The sequence below is a fragment of the Enoplosus armatus genome, chromosome 4 (genome assembly GCF_043641665.1).
Source record: "Enoplosus armatus isolate fEnoArm2 chromosome 4, fEnoArm2.hap1, whole genome shotgun sequence".
In the NCBI taxonomy this organism is placed as follows: Eukaryota; Metazoa; Chordata; class Actinopteri; order Centrarchiformes; family Enoplosidae; genus Enoplosus; species Enoplosus armatus.
In genome coordinates, this window is record NC_092183.1 from 17,646,042 (window position 1) to 17,663,827 (window position 17,786).

The 17,786-nt window shown below is 40.3% G+C and overlaps 3 protein-coding genes across 3 annotated transcripts; 1 reads left to right on the forward strand and 2 right to left on the reverse strand.

Annotated features, from left to right (window-relative positions):
• Nucleotides 1-1,434: 1,434 nt before the first annotated feature.
• smn1 (survival of motor neuron 1, telomeric) lies at nucleotides 1,435-5,088 on the reverse strand. Its single transcript, XM_070904525.1, has 8 exons — nucleotides 4,968-5,088; nucleotides 4,364-4,435; nucleotides 4,152-4,271; nucleotides 3,873-4,064; nucleotides 2,820-2,999; nucleotides 2,324-2,398; nucleotides 1,984-2,091; nucleotides 1,435-1,707 (listed from the first exon to the last, which is right to left on the reverse strand). The coding sequence occupies exons 1-8, from the start codon at nucleotides 5,013-5,015 to the stop codon at nucleotides 1,651-1,653; spliced, it is 852 nt and encodes a 283-aa protein (XP_070760626.1). The 5' UTR covers nucleotides 5,016-5,088; the 3' UTR covers nucleotides 1,435-1,650.
• Nucleotides 5,089-5,295: 207 nt separating this feature from the next.
• On the forward strand, nucleotides 5,296-7,295 carry hspb11 (heat shock protein, alpha-crystallin-related, b11). The gene is made up of 5 exons (XM_070905033.1): nucleotides 5,296-5,387; nucleotides 5,553-5,659; nucleotides 6,908-6,976; nucleotides 7,070-7,113; nucleotides 7,203-7,295. Exons 1-5 carry the CDS (start codon nucleotides 5,296-5,298, stop codon nucleotides 7,293-7,295), a joined length of 405 nt encoding a protein of 134 aa, XP_070761134.1.
• Nucleotides 7,296-11,849: 4,554 nt separating this feature from the next.
• Nucleotides 11,850-17,544, reverse strand: lzts1 (leucine zipper, putative tumor suppressor 1). The gene is made up of 8 exons (XM_070904940.1): nucleotides 17,314-17,544; nucleotides 17,053-17,190; nucleotides 15,149-15,311; nucleotides 14,663-15,045; nucleotides 14,374-14,547; nucleotides 14,080-14,211; nucleotides 12,697-12,891; nucleotides 11,850-12,395 (listed from the first exon to the last, which is right to left on the reverse strand). Exons 1-8 carry the CDS (start codon nucleotides 17,542-17,544, stop codon nucleotides 11,850-11,852), a joined length of 1,962 nt encoding a protein of 653 aa, XP_070761041.1.
• Nucleotides 17,545-17,786: the final 242 nt, after the last annotated feature.

Consider the following 17,786-nt stretch of genomic DNA (forward strand, 5'->3'; position numbering starts at 1 on the left):
CTGGGCTCCATCGAGCCCTTTGGGCAGCTCAGTTTGCTGCAGAGTCAGGCAAGCAATGGGCTTATGTGCAGGCTTTGCCGTGGCAGATTTTAAACCCATCTGTGGGGGAAAGATAGGTCTGGTTTATCACCCCTCGTTTATAGAGCATATTCTATTTGTAAATCCCACAAACTACATTTTCTCCTGTTACCACCCCTCTTTTCTCTCTTTTGCCCACACAAACAGTCAAAAACAACAGTGACTGCTACAGTGAGAATCAAATACAGCAGTCAACACTGGCACAGAGACAGTGGGCTGTAAAATGCAGACCACAGTCAGAACACAAACAAAGGGGCCGCTCTTCACTCAGAAAGCAATGGCTATGCAGCAGCTGGAGGAAGATCACATGGTATAAAAAAGCAGGAGACAATCATGCTGTTACATCGTACCACTAAATCCTATTCTGTTTCTCTCTCTCCTTCTCATACACACACACACACACACACACACACACACACACATAGTGTATGATCAATTGCCCACCAGTTTAGAACCAGAGGAGTGGGTGTAAGCAGGCAGCAAATCACCAGTACAGGAAATCTGTGAAATCTGTGTGGCTTCCTTTTCGTGGAATGAAAGCGCTACAGGCTCGGCAGAATGAGCGTGGCTGTTCACAATGTAATTACATGTGGTTTTCTATATTCTATATATACACTCGCATACAGTATATGCAACCATTGCCCTACTTCCTCTACTGTTCTTACATTATTAAACCTCAAACATTCCAGGATCTGTTTTCAGGGCAACTCTTAGTGTTGCCCTGAAAATCTTTATCGGTCCAACTGGCCCAATGCGTCATAATGTCTGTAGTTGTACTATCCCCCTGAAATATGCACCCATCTGATGCCGAGTTGAAAAACATTATGATGGATGCGATCCTATATTGGATGGTGGATGAGGGAACACCTCAGGGAAAGCGGAGAGCTCGAATGCAAGTCATATACTGGAACGGTTCTCTCAATTAACTGTGTGGAAAGCACCACCAGCAGGACTCAAGTCTGGCTTGCAATCACATTCTTAGCATGCCAAGAAACACAAGAGCACGACAGACACACAATTAGAAGTGGAGTGTTTCTCTGTATGGCAGTGATTCTGTACAGGTTTTAACACCAAGCTACTATGCATTCATCATGCCACATTTCCTACAATGTGAATACATTATACTAGTCTGACTTCTACTGGACAATACTTGCCATTACATTACAACCACACGTTATTGAGTCTGTCACACACATCTGGATAAATAATCTCCCGCAAACAATTCCCTCTTTTGCTAATTTATAAAATAAATTGGGGCTATAATTGCACACATCTACTGTCTAATACATTTTCATCTCACAATAGTGCGTCTATGCTAAAGTGCAATAAAAACTAAATACTGAGCGAGTTAGCAACTGTGCTTGGATAGCCTTTATTCATTTAATCTATTTACAAAGAATACAAAACTCTCCTCCTTGAACTCCGATGAATGTTTTGTTCACAGCATGGACATTTCATTGATAACATCTGCTTTTGAATCAAGGACACACATCAGGCAACACAGGGAGGGTTGACTGCTGCTCCAGGTGACGCCCCAAGTAACTGAAACAATGAAATCTTGAGTTGATCATTTCATTTGTGGTGCAGTTTTGTCCAGTTGGCAGCTTCTTTGCGTCCTTGTTTCAACCCCTGTAAAAAAAGAACACGATGTTACTAAAGCTCCCCTTTTTAAAATCAAGGACTCCCACCTATTATGAAACTGGAGGCATTTGATGAAAAGGCTCTTCCAGCTAAAAAGCATGACAGTAAAAATAGAGTCACTTTACCAAAAAGGCAAAAAAGCATCCAAATTACCATAAACGCCTACTGCTCTTCATTACACAATGCAAGAGGCTGAACCTGTAAACAAAAGCTGTAAATGCCTTTTATAGCCCATAATAAGTAAGATAGCTTCTGTGCACATACCAAGTAGTAGCCTGTGTGATAGCCACTCATGTACCAGGAGATGAGCACGCTGCCCAAGGCCTCGTCATCCACCATGTCAGGGCTCATCGGTGGAGGTGGAGGGATCATCTGAGAGACAGCGACAGAAGAGAGGAGTGTGATCACAATGCAGATGCTGGAAGCTGACAATATTTGTCATTTACCACTAACATGCTAAATGGACAGTTGTTTCTCAATTCATTAGCTGGATGAGTAAATGAGTGCTTTATACATGTAGATTGCAGACCCCTTTGCTCAAATAAAACAGTATCTGCAGTAGCTTTTGCAGTTGTATTTGGTGAAAAGATATATTCCAACTCACCGGTGGACCAAAAGGCATCATGGGAGGCCAGGAAGGCGGTACAGGCCCCTGATCACCAGGTCGTCTGCTTCCCCCCTGGTAGAGGACACAAAAGAAAAGGGTTGAAAACAACACACTGCGATCTCAGTATTACCAAATAGTACCCCAGAACCTTTTGCTTGAAAAAGGAGGTTAATGGCTTAAAGAACCCTCTTTAGTGAACTCTACTTGTCATAAAATAAGTGCAACCTGCAAGGAAGATTTAAGGTAACGCATATTATTTTTGACACATTTTTTCTATTTCTCTTTTTATGACTTTATACAGCAATAAATGTATTCTAGTTTTACGATTCACACCGTAAACAGCAAAGAGCTATCCTTCTCACAACCTAAAGTCTAAATTGTTTTAATCTCAAGCAATAATAATAATAATAATAATAATAATAATAATATGTATGAAAATAGTCTATTACCAGTTTGTTCACTGACTAATAAGGAAAGGAGTCATTCTTCTTACCTGTCTGAAAGCATGCATGGGAGGTGGGCCTGGAGGAAACCCAGGGAAACCAGGAGCCCACATAGGAGGTGGTTCTTTGTGAGCCTTGGACTTTTGGGGTTTACTGTGTGGCTGTTGTTTGTGTTGGTTTGGTGTGGCTGACCTGTCACTCTCCTCTGTTGACGATTCTGCCTCATTTCCCTTAATTGCAGAGACACATCGCTTTAGCCTTGATTTGTCTTTTTTTATACCTTACACCATAGAAGAAAAAAAATGAACTTATCTGTAGCCCAATTAATTTACAATCCGTGTAAGGTACAAGTGCTTTACTAATTACAACTTGGATCCTTGGGTTAATAACACGGTAAGATAGCAAGTTGTTATGTTCATTGCATTCCAGGAGTTATTATTTGATCAAATACTGTAGTTAACATTTTCTCACTTTGCCTCAACTGACCTCGTCTGTCAGTCATTTCCCACTATTATATTCAGTCAATAGTGGCCAAATAAATAAAAACAAACCATGTACATGCTTTGAAAAGTAAACAAGGTAGTATGTCAGGGTAACTTGGCTATTTCTGGATCCCATTGGACTCACATTGTGTCTGCATATTTGCAGAGTGAAAGACATACTGTATCTGTAACTGTATCAGGGAATGATGCTGCCTTTCTTCACTGAGTGAAGGTTAGAGAAGTATCACCAGGTTTGAGTTGGCTCAATGCCAGAGTGATTTATTTCAAATAAAAAATGACTCTAGCTTCGGTTCACAGTGAACTGCAAAATGTAAAGTTGGTGAGCCATGTACAAATTAAAGTGCATGTGTGAAATATTGAAAATGTAAACGTTCAGCCTGGAAAGAAGCCATTTTACTTTGATTCTGACTGACAGCAAAATCTGACCGACCTGGCATGAGGGAATAATATAAATACACCACCAAACAAAATGGACTCAAGAGCTGCAATGACGTCACCATTCTTACCTGAGGTAAGAATGTAAAAAGAAATCTAATAAAATACGCTAAATATTCTGTATTGTATAATCAGAAATGAAGTACTTTATTTGCACTGCTTTACCTTGGAATTTGTTTCCTCATCAACCTCAGAAATCTCTGAAAGCAAGTCTTCAAGGTTCTGCTCCTCCTCGTTGCCGTATCCTGTGTAAACAACTATACAAGTGCCCCTCTTCTCGTCTATGGAGGAGATGGTGGCTGCGTAGGGCTGGCCATCTTCAGACCAGTATGCAGTGCACGAGTCCCCAACCTGCCACTGTGACACAACATAAACTTAAACTGTAATTAGGAAGTCTTAGTTAATAACTGAACTCTTAAGTATTTTTTAGTTCCAGTTACACACCTCTTTATCTGGTGGCGCATTGGTTCTTTTCCTGCTTTGGTTCTTTTTGTTGTTCTTGCGTTTTTTCCCTGGTTGGTTTTTCTTGGAGGCTTGCGGCTCCTCTTCACCCTTTAGGGCAGTCTGACACACAAAGCAGGAGTGGGGACATAAGTGTCAAAAACTAAAAAACGAAAAGTTTTACGTGCATATACACTACAAAGCACCTACTTTACCTTGAATGATGCAACTGCCTTGTCATAAGCCTTTATCAGGGCTGTGTCATCCCATATGTCCGAATCATCACTCTGGAAAGAGAAACAGATTTAGAGCCTCTGCAGAAGAAAGATTCTTTTTCTAACAAGCATTTCAACTCAAAACACGACAGATAAGATGCAAAACGATTGTGATTAGATTTTTTTTTATCATCTGGGACAATCCTAAGTGCAGCTAATTTCTGCAAATCATCTGATTCCTGACATGTTTACCTTTGCATCCCCTGAAACGTTGAAAGGATGCTGAAGTCAAAGAGCAACGTCTTTCAGCGGCTAAAGCTAACGCTGAATACAAGTGCCCCTCAATTAATTCACGTGACGTCTTTCCAAGACGTTAAATTACAACACCACAATACATTGACTAGCGTTATTGAAACACATCTGATACACTGTGGATTTCTGGTTTTATGTTTTCTCTTCATTTCCTCTTTGTTATCCAACTTAGCCGAACTCGGCGTTAGTTTGCTGCTTATCTTCCTGGTTCACCATCTCAACCAAATCTATAGCAGCCCACAAAGGTTAGTATGTGTTGTCATCTTGTGCTCAGTAGTGCATCATAACTGACCTGTCCAGCTCCGCGCGTAAACAACACGTCTTTGCATCCATTCGCCATGTGAAGATGTGTAGCTTCCACTGCTAACAGCTAACTGCTAAACAACTAACGAGCAACGTGCGTCGGAAATAATGACGTCTTACAGTGATGCTGACGTATATATATTGCGACGCAGTGGTTGGCTTGGCAACGACGGTAGCTAGCGTTAGTTGTCGACCTCTCCAAAACAACCGACCTCATAAACAAAGCAGATTGTTGTGTATTCTTGTCGGAACAAGGGTTACTTTCCTCAACAAGACAGCACCGAAGATCATAATCTGTGTTGAGTGAGTCGCTGAAGATGATCGATTCCTCTCTCAGTTCTTTGGGTGCAAAAGTTGTCGTCGCTACATCCAGCGACGAGAATCACCCGCCAGAAAACCTCACGGACGGGTGAGTGTTAGCTTTAGTTGTTTCTGAAATAACGCCAGTGGTTTTGTCAACTCTAAGTCACTACAGTGACAGTTAACGTCAGGTGATCACTTTGTTCAATGCCACTGAACCCCAAACCCATCAGATTAATGCTAACTTTCATGTTTGTTTGCCCCCTTCACCCAGAAACACGAAAACGTTTTGGATGTCCACCGGGATGTTTCCTCAAGAGTTCATCATTCGCTTTGCTGAGCCCTCAAAGATTTCTGCTGTGACAGTGGACAGCTACAATGGTATGTAAGCTGTGGTAGTGTCATGTTACTGTCAAATACTGTTACTGATTTGTTTGTTGTTTGAGAAATCAAGCAGATAATCATTGTCTGAATTATCTGCCTTGAAGTCCCCCATGACACACTGCACAGGTTGTGTCATCTTCCTCAATTAATGAATTGATAAAAACTAGTTACTCATTTTGATAGAATTCGAAGGATATGTAGATGTTAAATATCCTATTGTCAATAGTTAATGTCAGTGTCAATGCCCTAGTCAAGATTACATTTTACATTATTATAACAGCTGGATCATAATTAATATTCGTATGTATGGACACTCCTTCAGGCAATCTGACTATGGCTTAATTTTTCACATCTCTTAAATGAACAGAATCTGAACACAATGTTGTAAATGGCCTTTGAAAACATGCAAATTACAAACTAACACATTCTAAAACAAATACATGTATGATCAGCTATCAATTCACCACCAATGTACTCTGCCATGCCTTGTATTTTAGATTGAAGCAACATGCAACCAAGGTCTATACTGCCAAATATTTTATTATTATTATATTTATCTGAATTATATTCAGACTGATACTTTATAAAGGTTTCTTTAGATCACTAGTGTTTGTAATCACAAAGATGTATATTTTGTTATGACCAGAAATGATCTATCTATCTATCTATCTATCTATCTATCTATTCCTCTTTTACATGGTCAAAATGTACTGATTCATTTGGAAGATATTGGACAAGAACTGAATGTCTGGTCATTTGAATGAGTAAAAACGTGATTGGAAAAAATGTGTATAAACAATCCTAAGGGTCTATAGCCACTGTGACTATCTTAGTTTAGCATGTTGGCATGTAAACATTTGCTAATAGCAATAAGCAGCAAAGTACAGCTGAGGCTGATGGGCACGTCATTAGTTTTGCTGGTGTTTGGTCATAAACCAAAGTATTAGACAAATTGGAATTTTGACCTAATGGTGGTGATGGTGATTACTAAAGAGATTGCAATTTATCCTGAGGGGGGGCTTGAATGTGTTTCATGGCAATCCATCCAATATGCTGCTAGCATGGCATGAAATGTAATTTTACCACGTTTTAACACATTTATAATGTTCATTGCCAAAATAAATGAGTTCCTAGGCATTAGTGATAAACCAAAATGTTCAGTTTATCATATTTTCTCACAAAACCTATATATATATGTTTTTCTTGTTGTTTCATTTATAGGTATCTGTTTTTTTTCTTTTGCAGTCAAGCATCTAAAGATAGAAAAGAATACCTCACAAAATGCTTCTCAATTTGAGTCTGTTACAGAGAAAGGTAAGGGGGGCATCCATCTACAGTATCTGTTTGCACATTTGGTTTAAATGCCAAAGAATGGAAATTGGGATTAACAAACTGATTGTTTTATAGAATTTGAACATACAGAGGGACATCTTCAGTCAAATGCTATTTCGGTACGTGGAAATGAAAATATTATGTAAAACATATGAATGCATACAATTCACAGGTAAAACAACCTATTGTCTTATTGTTTCTCTTTCAGCTAAATGGAAGCAGTGCAACCCACCTTCGATTTATCATCACCTCAGGATATGACCACTTTGTCTCAGTGCACAGAGTCAGTGTACAAAATTGACACGCACACACACGTGATTGTTGTGAATTAAAGCCTCATGGTGTATATATATATATATATATATATGGCTTTATGGCATTATTTGATCTTTGTAAATATGAGTAGATCTCATTATATGCTTAGTCTGTTTTGACAACACACACACACACACACACGCACACTGACATCCTCTCCCTCGTGGCAGACAGCTGCATCAGAAACTAGGAATCTGATAGGCATATTCCATGAATATGTGTGGTACATTGATTAGGAAAATCAATTAATTTATGTCTAAACAAAATTAATGTTATCATCTTAATCTTATCAGTGAAGTTGCAGTTGCAGATGGTTGAAAGCTAAAGTGCATTTTTAAATCCGGCCTCAAATTCTGAAATTAGCTTGAAGCCATTTTCTGCATTTGTGCTTATGTAATGTTATGGATTCACTTACAGGGCTTTTTATTCCACATTCAACTGTTCCTGCTAATTTCACAAGCTGATAGTTGGCAAAGCATGATAATAAAAGAGTTGGATTGTGATGAATGCTAGAATTACTTACAAAGGAAGTTTCTCTCTGTGTGAGAGATAGAGTTAATTAACTAATTTTGAGCAGTGGGGGCTTAAGTTGGCACCCATACAGCCCCCCCGTGAGCAGAATTTTACATCCCCATAGAAATGGGGAACCATGGGCGATGCAGCTGGGGGGTTGGGGAACCAGATGGTTTCCCAGCCAACCGGCGAGTCTCTAAAGACTGCAGGCCTATTCACACAGTATTCAAGCCACCTCCTGTACTTATATCCTCCACACATACACACACATATTCGCACACTAACACTGACTCCTATCTAACTCCATTGCCATTTTAACTTGTTGGTAGTAAAGGGTTCAGCAGTGTGCGAGGACCCTTTGGGACTCCCTCCCCAATTACTTTGCTGACTGCGGAGGAGCTCGGGGATTTGCTGAGGCTGTGTTTGCTGTAGCTTGGTCTGCATGCAGGGCTCCGAATAAACCAATACAAATATGAAATACATGCCTGAATAACTAGCCCCCTGATATTTTCGAGCAACTAATTGCTTAGGGGTATGGCTGGGATATAGCACATTTGAGTATGTGAGTGTGTAATAAGTAATGAGGGCAAGGTAGAAACTGATACAGTGTTATTGACTCATCTATTATTTACCGGTATGGAATATTTATTATAATGTTAGAGGTGAGGGTCGGGCCATGAAGTGCAAACTCCCATTTCATAGGAGTACAATTTTTATTTTTATTATAGTTCAAATTGTGAATTTATTACATTTGTTTGCTGTGAATGTTTAACCAGAGATCCCCTTTTTGTATGTTGAACAGGTTTGCAAATGTGCCTCCCCATTACTAATGAATTCAGGCTCTTTTGTGCTTGACTGTCAGCCGATCAGCAGAATCACAGCAGGATATGAATGCATTATTATCATGTCACTGCAGGGCAGGGCTAAATTATCACCCAGTGTCTTCTGACGGCTGCCTAACTGCTGTCCAATCACACCGTGACATCTGCTGGACCAATACTCTGTATGTTCAGCTGAGTCCATACAAAGAGATGCATATCATAACGTTCCTGAAGAAAACCTCGCTGCAACTACATGCCATAATTAAAAATGGTAAATTTGATGAAAAAGATAAATATTGAAAGCTAGAATTTAATACTTGTGTTTGTCATAATGTGCCCGGAAAATATATATTTTTAAAACTATTCTGCTGTTAAAGCACAATTGCTGTATATTTATTGCATAAAGCACATGAGAACATTTCGGCAAGGATCTATGTTTATAACATACAACCATGCAAGTGTAGGTGATGGTTCTTTTGAGAAAGAAATCCCCTCACCCACCCAGCTCTGTTATTGTCTTTCTTGTCAAACCAGCGACTTTGAATCTCTAGCTATCTCCTCTGTGAGGTCCTCCTTTCATGTCAGTGACGGAGCCAATGCGCATTGACAATGGGTCTTAATTTGATTTCAGTTTTGATTTGGTCCAATCAGCTTAGTTATGACAGAAGCTGAGCTGGAAAGAGCTGCTGCGTGAGGAAGGAAACACTATAAAGGCTGAAATTAGATGATTAGATGGGAGAGGAAAACAATCTTCTCATTATTTAAGTCCAAGAGGAATGGAGAATGATAATGAGGGATTGACAAAGAGTGCCGTTGACAGCTTTGAATATATATCAACAGCATTCATATTTATTTCAAAATCCAGCATTTGCTCGTGAAGTTGTGTGATAGATAGTAACAAGTGTTGTTTGACAAAACGTCTACAAAAATCTAATAATTCTGTACATTTTTAGCCACAGTATTGTCCATTGTGGTGTGGGGTACTTAATCGAAAACTATTCACCCATATACCTTTCAACATGAAGTGCATTAAAGGACAGCTTTAGTAATCATTAAAAGCAAACATAATACAGATTAGTCCAATGATATGCTTGTTGATGTCTGAACACAGGTAAATCTGCTCGCCGTCTTCTTCTGGCAAAAAGAGCCTCAGTGAACGAGTCTGGTTGCTGAGATAGATGTAAAACTGTTTTACATAAACAGAATTTCAGAATACAGCAGAGTAAATTGGCAAAAGTGTTGGCAAAGATGACACTGATGCACAAATGACAAACGTGCTGCTTTTTTAAATCACCTGTGTTTGCACCCTAGCCTGTTTGTTGGTACTTATTTCTAATTCTATCTCAGCATACCGTCTGTTCACTGGGGCTTTTTTGCCCCAGGTGTGCAAGGTGTTCTATGTTTGAAGACATTTTCACCAGCATCACAGCTGCAGTATTAATTGTGTTTTTGCTACGTCCCTATTTGACCACTTTTCTGTACTAAGACGCAGAGTAAGGGCTATGAAACACTTATCAGTCACTTGAATTTGAGTGCCACTGGTTACAGCACCTCACCTTAACGTTCCACTTAGTCTGTCTGCCTGCAAATCTCTCCTGACCTGCTGTGGTAATGTAATGTAATGGTGGGTAGCTGAGTAATCTCAAGCAGCCTCATTACAGAGATTGCCACACATTCTTGACCAGTGCAGAGTGTGCATGTATTTCTGCCTGATAGTCGATGTGAGCCCCTGAGTATTGAGTGGGTCGAGTAGTTAAACTTTTGCTTCACAAACTACTTTGCCCTTGTGGGAAGTGGAATAGCTCCAAAATAGTACAGCCAAATGGCCGGGGCCACTGCTAGGAAGGATATTGTCTCCAAGTGGAACAGTGCCAGCTAATGCTCACGAAGTTAGATGAACAATGTAGGGAGAGAGATAGACATTACTGGGAGATCACCCCTTTTTTCCTTTGTTCTTCTCTTAAAATATTTGCTTTTATTGTATTCTATCCAGCCCCCTTTAATCTCTCTCTCTCTAAACACACAGAGCAAAAAGTGAATCCCAACATTTGCATTTGCCCTTGGTATCTGTCAGAGGTGTTCTCTAGTACACAGTGTATTATGTGCATTTCTGTATCAGGAACCAACATACATATTGATGGTGTAGTAAACGTGCCATGCATAGTTCAGGCATTAACAAAGTCCTGGTTTCATGCATACTCCAACAATGCAGTGACACTGTCCAGTGTCCATGAGCTCTGCTCAAGTTTGTAGATGGAGCCATAGAAAATTTAATTAGACAATTAGATTACAACTGCAAGATCTCACCAGACAGTCAGCTTGAACTACAATGAACCCATTTCAGACTTTTGTGTTCATAAAGAAAATAAATAACTTCATATATATCTGTTCAGTGGAGTGATGGTTATTGTACGAGTGATATTAAGGCTTTACATGGCACCTGAATTGACACACATGGCACTGCCTTGCAAGATGAATTTACTGATCACTGAAATGTTCTCAGTAACAAATTTGTTACTTTGAAGTTTGAATTTTACAAGATTCAGAGAATGACAAAAACGTAAAGATAATATAATGAAATATGTTAACTTCAGTTTTCATATTGACTTCAATTTCCACTGATTTTAATCTGAGGATGAAAATGCAAGACAGTTTAAAACGATTTTAGTGTGAATGGACAGTGTGGGAGCATACAGTCATGTGGATACATGAGGCAAAGTAAATTAAGTTTAGGAACCCTGACTCACAATAGATGATATATCACTGCCATTTTCTATACTGGAAGGGACAGATGTTAAGCCACGATCATGCTTGTCATGTGTTACTATCAGACATTAATCATGAAACACATAAATCAGCTATTGTCTGACCTGTATCCATAAACAACTAATAAATGGTGTTTAAACTACAAAATTGTGCATGGTTTGAACAATGAGTGATCCTGTTTGACAGCATGGTAAAAAAATAAAAGATATACTCATCTGAACGTTAAATAACTTAGTATTTACTTCTAGTTCTAACAGTGTCATCACAAAAAGCCCTTTTTGTGACCTGGACACAAAATACACTAGACTATGCATGTGTTATTAAATAACCCTTGTAAAACACTAATTAGCAGTGAATGATCTCCAGGTGTTGTAATATCATAAATATCTGTGGTGAAAAAAGTCAGTTCACTTTTGCTGAATGTGTGTGAGTGCTTCCCATCAAATCTCTGTGGCAATAACGTCGTCATATGTTTGCAACCCTGAGCTGTAGTTGATGTCCATGCCTAGCTCCGTCCGGCTCTCCAGTTCAGCGGTCAGCTCCTTCAGGATCCTCTCCAGGTCCTGGTTCTTCTTGTGCACCTGCAGGTAGTTGATCTGGAGCTGCTTTTGGTACTTGATGACCCTGTCTTTATCCTTGTTCCACGTTTGCCTCTCCTGCTCAAAGCTGTTGGCCAGCCTCTCGTGTGCATCCTTTTCCTCCCTGAGCTGCTGCTTCAGTCTCTCCACCTCCCTCTGGAGTGATTCTGTGGAGATGTGTCCACTGTTCTCCCCCTGGCCCTGGACGGGGGAGTCTGAGCCTTGAATTAGTCTTTCCAAGGCCTGAGTCTGGACATGGGTCTCATGTTGCAAACTGTGCTGCAGCCTTTGCTCTTTGGCCATGGCCACATCCTGTTTCATTCCCTGAATGTCGGTCTCCAGTTTGCCTACTTTCTCTCTCAGCAAAGCAGCCTCATTCTTCTTGCGCTGGAGTTCATTTTGGCACACCTGAATTAAAAATGTAAAATATTCAGACATAGGCAGCAATCAAGAAGACCATTTTGACTAATATAACAGGTCCAATCATGTGCAGTGTCAAATAAGCTAACTTATTATGACTGTGATTATATAAGCTAAAATACAGACATCGAAAACAGTCAGAAGGTCACAGTTGAGTGTGGCACGTAACAGGAGGTATCCTTCCTAGATGTGCTTTCTTATTACAAGCACTACGTGGACATTTTATTCGCACGTCCCTATTTGAAAGCCATTGTGGAATGAATTGCCATTGAATCACAAAGAGACTCACCTCAGCCTCTATGGTGCGAGAGTGGAGTCTGCCCTCATGGTCTTTATTCTGTTTCTCGAGCATCTCCATCTTTGCTGTGTTTTCCTTCAGTGACGCCCTGAGGCTGACTATCTCGTTTAGCTTGTGGCTGACGTCCGCCTGGCAGTCTCTCAGTTGCTGCTTCAACAATGAGATCTCCCCTGTCTTCTGGCACACCTACATTTGGAGACATTTATGAAGATGAACCAGTGAGAGGGATATTGTGTGTGATATGTACCCCACACAGCAGTTAAATGAACTGTTTACACTGTTAATAATGCTCAAGGCTTTCAAGGATTTTCATTTTTTATATAAAATGTAACATAAGATATATTTCCCTCCACCCAGTGTCATGCACATTTTCACAATCATTGATTTTGTTGCTTTTCCCATAATGAAAGCACCCAGAAAATGGTTGGGAAATAGTTGAATTTGTTTGTGCACACAATGTCATACAAATCTGTAAAATGACCACAAATGCTAAATACTTGTAATGGGCATTAAGTATTAGTAAATTATATTGCATTATAAAAGATCATATGACAAAGCATGGGAAGCAATACAATTTTTTGTTGAGAATTTAAATGTGCATTCATTTATTGTTTTGGCCACCTAAACACAAAATTGACATATTATCAGTATATATGGTTTACATCCAGCAGACACAGAGCAACATTAGCATTTATTTGAAGTCATGTGTCTGGCCACCTTGAAAATGTTAAGTCCAATATTCGCTCTCCTTTCAGCTCTGTTTGAGATTTCTGTCTCTTTAGCTGCTAAATGCCCCACTATGTTCACCACCTTGTTGCTAACTTTGTTTGTCTGCCGTTTCATGTTGGGCAGGTAGCAAACAGTTGGTACAAAACAGAAAAGTTGCGGGCCATAAAACCAAAACAATGAGTTGAAAGATGCTAAAAAGCTCCCGAAGGTTGAGGAGAACTGCAGAGTTGGTGACTGTTCTATGTGGGGTCATCACTAAGAGTGACCCCTTTTACATTACACACAATAAACTAATTTAAAGTAATTTGACTCATTGTTTATATATAATATAATAATAATAAAATCAATAAGCTCATCTCACAAATCTTGGGATCTAACTAGGGACAATATACCTATATGGGTGAAGAGAACTAAGCAAAGTGAGAAGTTTTCATTCAGGCAAAGTACGTAAAGCTCCTGATGTTGAAAGGCAACATTGTGAACTACTGAGGAAAATGTGAATTTTGGTAGAAGTTGGTATCTCTGACACATGATGCAAAATGGTGGATTTTTCCTCTTGTGATAGAAGAACATTATGTTCCCACACCTCGTTATGCTACAAGGTTTCAAACCCATCTGATGTCACACATATGACTCATGACTCACCTCCCATTGAGTTTCCTCGAGTGTCGGAGCGAGCTGTGAGCTCTCGCTCTCATAAGATCTCAGTCTGAGCTCAATGAGATCCTTCTCTTGGGTCAGCTTTGAGACGTCCTCTTGAAGCCTCTCCTTCTCGGCCTGTACAAGAGTTTATTTCTCATTTCACTTATTCATGCAAGTGTGCTAGCTGTGGAATTTCTATACATCTTGCTCTTGAAATGCTTTCTTAAATGAAATGAAGAACAGTAAAATACTGTATCTTAATTGATTCATAGGACAGAAAACAGGAGGTGGGCTGACCTGGAGCTGGCTGACCTGCAGCTGGAGAGCTTGCTGGGTTTTTGCAGCCATTTGGGACACTTGTCGTAGCTTCGTGGAGCATCGCTGCTTCAGTCCCTCCATCTCCTCAGTACAGTACCTTTGTCTTTCTTCAAACAGCTGGCAGGTGTCTGTTTCCTTCTCCTCAAAACTCACCTATTATAAGATGAAGACATCTCAGTAAAACATTGTTGACAGTCTAACTACCTATAAGAAGTACTGATTTTGATTAAGAGCATGTGCTGTTTTTTGTAATGTGGCAGCTTGGTACCTGTAGCTCCTGCAGTTCAGTCTCTCTCTCCAGCAGCCTTTGTTCCAAGCGTTCAATTAGTGACTCATCTGGAGTAATAGGGGACCGAATCCCACCAGCCGTCTCGGAGAGAGGACTTGGCTCATCTGCAGAAAGTGGGGAGCCATTAGCTTTAGATGCAAAGCCCCCGCTGTTTAAACCAGCCCTGTAGCTACAGTCAAGGTTAGCACTATTCCCGTTGACCCATGGAGGGAAATTGGGTTGTACTCCCTTGCTGGGGCTGTTTGCGGGAGCTGAGCTGCCATCATTTTGATTGACAGGGCCTGTAGAAGCACTTAGGCTGCCGCTGGTGCTGTGGGTGGGGAGGCTAGACATCGAGTTACGTCCGGAGTCAGAGAGAGTCCCTGAAAGGAAAAGAGATGACATTTTATTATAAGGTAATTTGTCCTTCAACACGAATAATCTAATTTTAAGGCCACAGATTATCAATATAATATAGATAAAGACCTGAGAAGGTGTCTTGCTTGTGTCTTATGTCAGGACTCCTTGCTTTCTCCATTGGACAAAGGATGCGGCCCAGGCTGTTGTGGCCTGTCTCTGTGGAGGACGTACTCCTGGGAATCACAGGCTTGAAGGCAGTGGAACGGACCAGTGACTTCTCAGCAGAGGTCTGGAAGAGTGAAATGACACACAGTCAGGGGTGCTCTTGCCTATTTATGTTTTTATATTCAGTGGCTCCTCTTAGCTGACAGCATGGAAAAAAAGAGTCCTCTTGTACTGCTACAAAGAGCCAAGGATGGGTTGCATTCTGAAACTTGAAAATCATAATGACTGGCTTTAACAGAGATAAATATTGCACGTGCTGGAAGTCTGTACAAATGAAAGGGATAGATTTTTTTTCCAATCATGCCTTTTCATATTAGAAATAGAACCACTGAAGCGTGCAGAATTGCTTCACTACAAGCTGGCAGCATTAAAAGCCACACAGCAGTAGTTGCAAGTAAAATTCACTAGACTGTCATAGAAGAGAAAACTCATTTCAGAGATGAACTTATACTCCACATGCCCCATCTGTGCTGTCCAAGAACGTCACTAGCAGTACCATACCTCCACTCCTTTCTGTCCTCCTCTCCTCCCCTCTGCATCCCACATCTCTCCCCCATGTGCTGTCTGAGGGAAGATGAATAGCTCTTCTCTGTGATATTAATAATATGAGCTACTGCTGAAGTGTAAGAGGTAAAGCTTGTGAGCTCAGCATTCCTTCTCACTGACTTCATGACTGGGATGCCTTTCCTCATTTTTTCTCTCTCTTTCTATCCCTCAAACTCTCCTTGGCCCTCGATCTCTCTCTTTTCTCTTTTAAAGCCGCTTCCTATTTCTCTCCTTTCTCCCGCTCTTGCCCCTGAGGAATAAAGACCTATTGAAAGAGACTCAGTTTGCCTACGTATTCTTGGCACAGAAATGACTTCTCTGAGAAGATCAAGGCATTCTTAGGTCATTAATCTGGGAGGGGGTGATTAATAAGCTGGGAAGGTTCAACACAGGTTATGAGGAATGGCTGCTACCAATTAAACTACCTGCTGTGCATGTTTCATCCTCAACTTTGCAGTGAGGCTTTCAAAGTCTGCTGCGCATGTTATACAGTATGACTTCTTAATGGTTGTAAGAATAATCATAGCAACGGTTTCCAGTCTAGTAAAACCTCAAACTACATTTTATAAGGCTATGACAATGGACATAAAATCAGAATCTCAGTTAATATCTAAATCTAATACTCTTAAAGGACATTAATTTGACATTTCGAGAAATACGCTTATTCACTTTCTTGCCGAGAGTTAGATGAGAAGATTGATACCACTCTCATGTCTACACGATAAATATGAAGCTACTGCCAGCAGCCAGTTAGCTTAGCTTAGCATAAAGACTGGGAACTATTGGGTCTCTGTAAATAATATTATAAAGGTCTAGACCTGCTCTATATGTTAAGTGTCATGAGATGACTTTTGTTGTGATTTGGCGCTATATAAATAAAATTGAATTGAATTGAATTGAAACAAGAATAAAAAGTTGGCCTGGTTCTGTCCAAAGGTAACAAAATTTGCCTTTAAAGCTCACTAATGAAATGTATCTTGATTGTGTATTCTGTTCAAAAACCGAACTGTTATTTTAACACTGTCTTTATACAGTATAAACAAATTACATAGTTGCCGATAGGCACATTTTGTTACCCTTGCACAGAGCCAGGCTAACCAGTCTTTATGCTAAGCTAACCATCTTTTTACCATACAGATGCGAGTTTGCTATTAATGTTAATATAGATTTTTCTCCAAAAATGTTGAACTATTCCTTTAAAATCTTACCATGTCTTTTGGGTAAAGCATGAGAGAGGAAATAATGGGCATGTTGCTCACCCTCTTAGTCATGTTTCCTGACATGAGCAGCAGTTTTGGTTGCAGTCGCCCATCTGATTCCCCATCTCTTTTCTTTCCACCTGCATGATCTTCCATTGATCCTCCTCTGTGGTACACTGACCTGGGCTTATGGCTCACCTTATATGGAACAGGACAAACATTTTTTACTATTTAAGTGCATTGTAATATACAGTATATGCAATATATTTCCTATGATTTAAAACCATATTTTTGATGCCATCTGATGGCACGTGAGCTTACCTTGATATAAAAAAAATCTTCACTTCGTCCCGACCGGGAGTGGGACAGGCCTTTAGAGGGATGAGTGGTGGACGAGGAGCCCTGAGTGAAGCCGCACTTAAGTAGCCCGTCAAGGCTGCAACCTCCGCTCTTTCTATGATGGTTTGTTCCCTTTTTTAACCTATAGTCAGACGCCTTGCAGTGTTTGCTGTTGAAGCTGTCGCCGTTGACGAGGCTGCTGACACTCCCCATGGTCCTGCAGGCATAGGTGAGGGGAGGGTGGGGCTGAAGTCCAGATGGTCAAGTTACACAGAAGTGAAGAGAAGACACAACTCATGACCCCAGAGAAGCACTGTCAGCGGCTTCATCTGCAAGATAAGAAAGGGGTTATACAGATTAAACACAGAGACTAAAGCTGCTGAGGAGAGACAGGAGACTTTTTGATGAAAGGACAAAGCCATGACATAGTTTCCTCTGATCCTTCAGTTTTTTTT

Coding starts and splice junctions, on each gene's coding strand:
- smn1 (XM_070904525.1), bottom strand. CDS start 5,015: ATGGCGAATGGATGCAAAGACGTGTTGTTTACGCGCGGAGCTGGACAG. Junction 4,065..4,151: donor ATGCGCCACCAGATAAAGAG/GTGTGTAACTGG, acceptor GTTGTGTCACAG/TGGCAGGTTGGGGACTCGTG. Junction 2,399..2,819: donor CCATGCATGCTTTCAGACAG/GTAAGAAGAATG, acceptor GTCCTCTACCAG/GGGGGAAGCAGACGACCTGG.
- hspb11 (XM_070905033.1), top strand. CDS start 5,296: ATGATCGATTCCTCTCTCAGTTCTTTGGGTGCAAAAGTTGTCGTCGCT. Junction 5,388..5,552: donor CCAGAAAACCTCACGGACGG/GTGAGTGTTAGC, acceptor CCCTTCACCCAG/AAACACGAAAACGTTTTGGA. Junction 5,660..6,907: donor GACAGTGGACAGCTACAATG/GTATGTAAGCTG, acceptor TTTCTTTTGCAG/TCAAGCATCTAAAGATAGAA.
- lzts1 (XM_070904940.1), bottom strand. CDS start 17,544: ATGGGGAGTGTCAGCAGCCTCGTCAACGGCGACAGCTTCAACAGCAAA. Junction 17,191..17,313: donor AAGATTTTTTTTATATCAAG/GTAAGCTCACGT, acceptor GTTCCATATAAG/GTGAGCCATAAGCCCAGGTC. Junction 15,046..15,148: donor CAAGCAAGACACCTTCTCAG/GTCTTTATCTAT, acceptor TTTTCCTTTCAG/GGACTCTCTCTGACTCCGGA.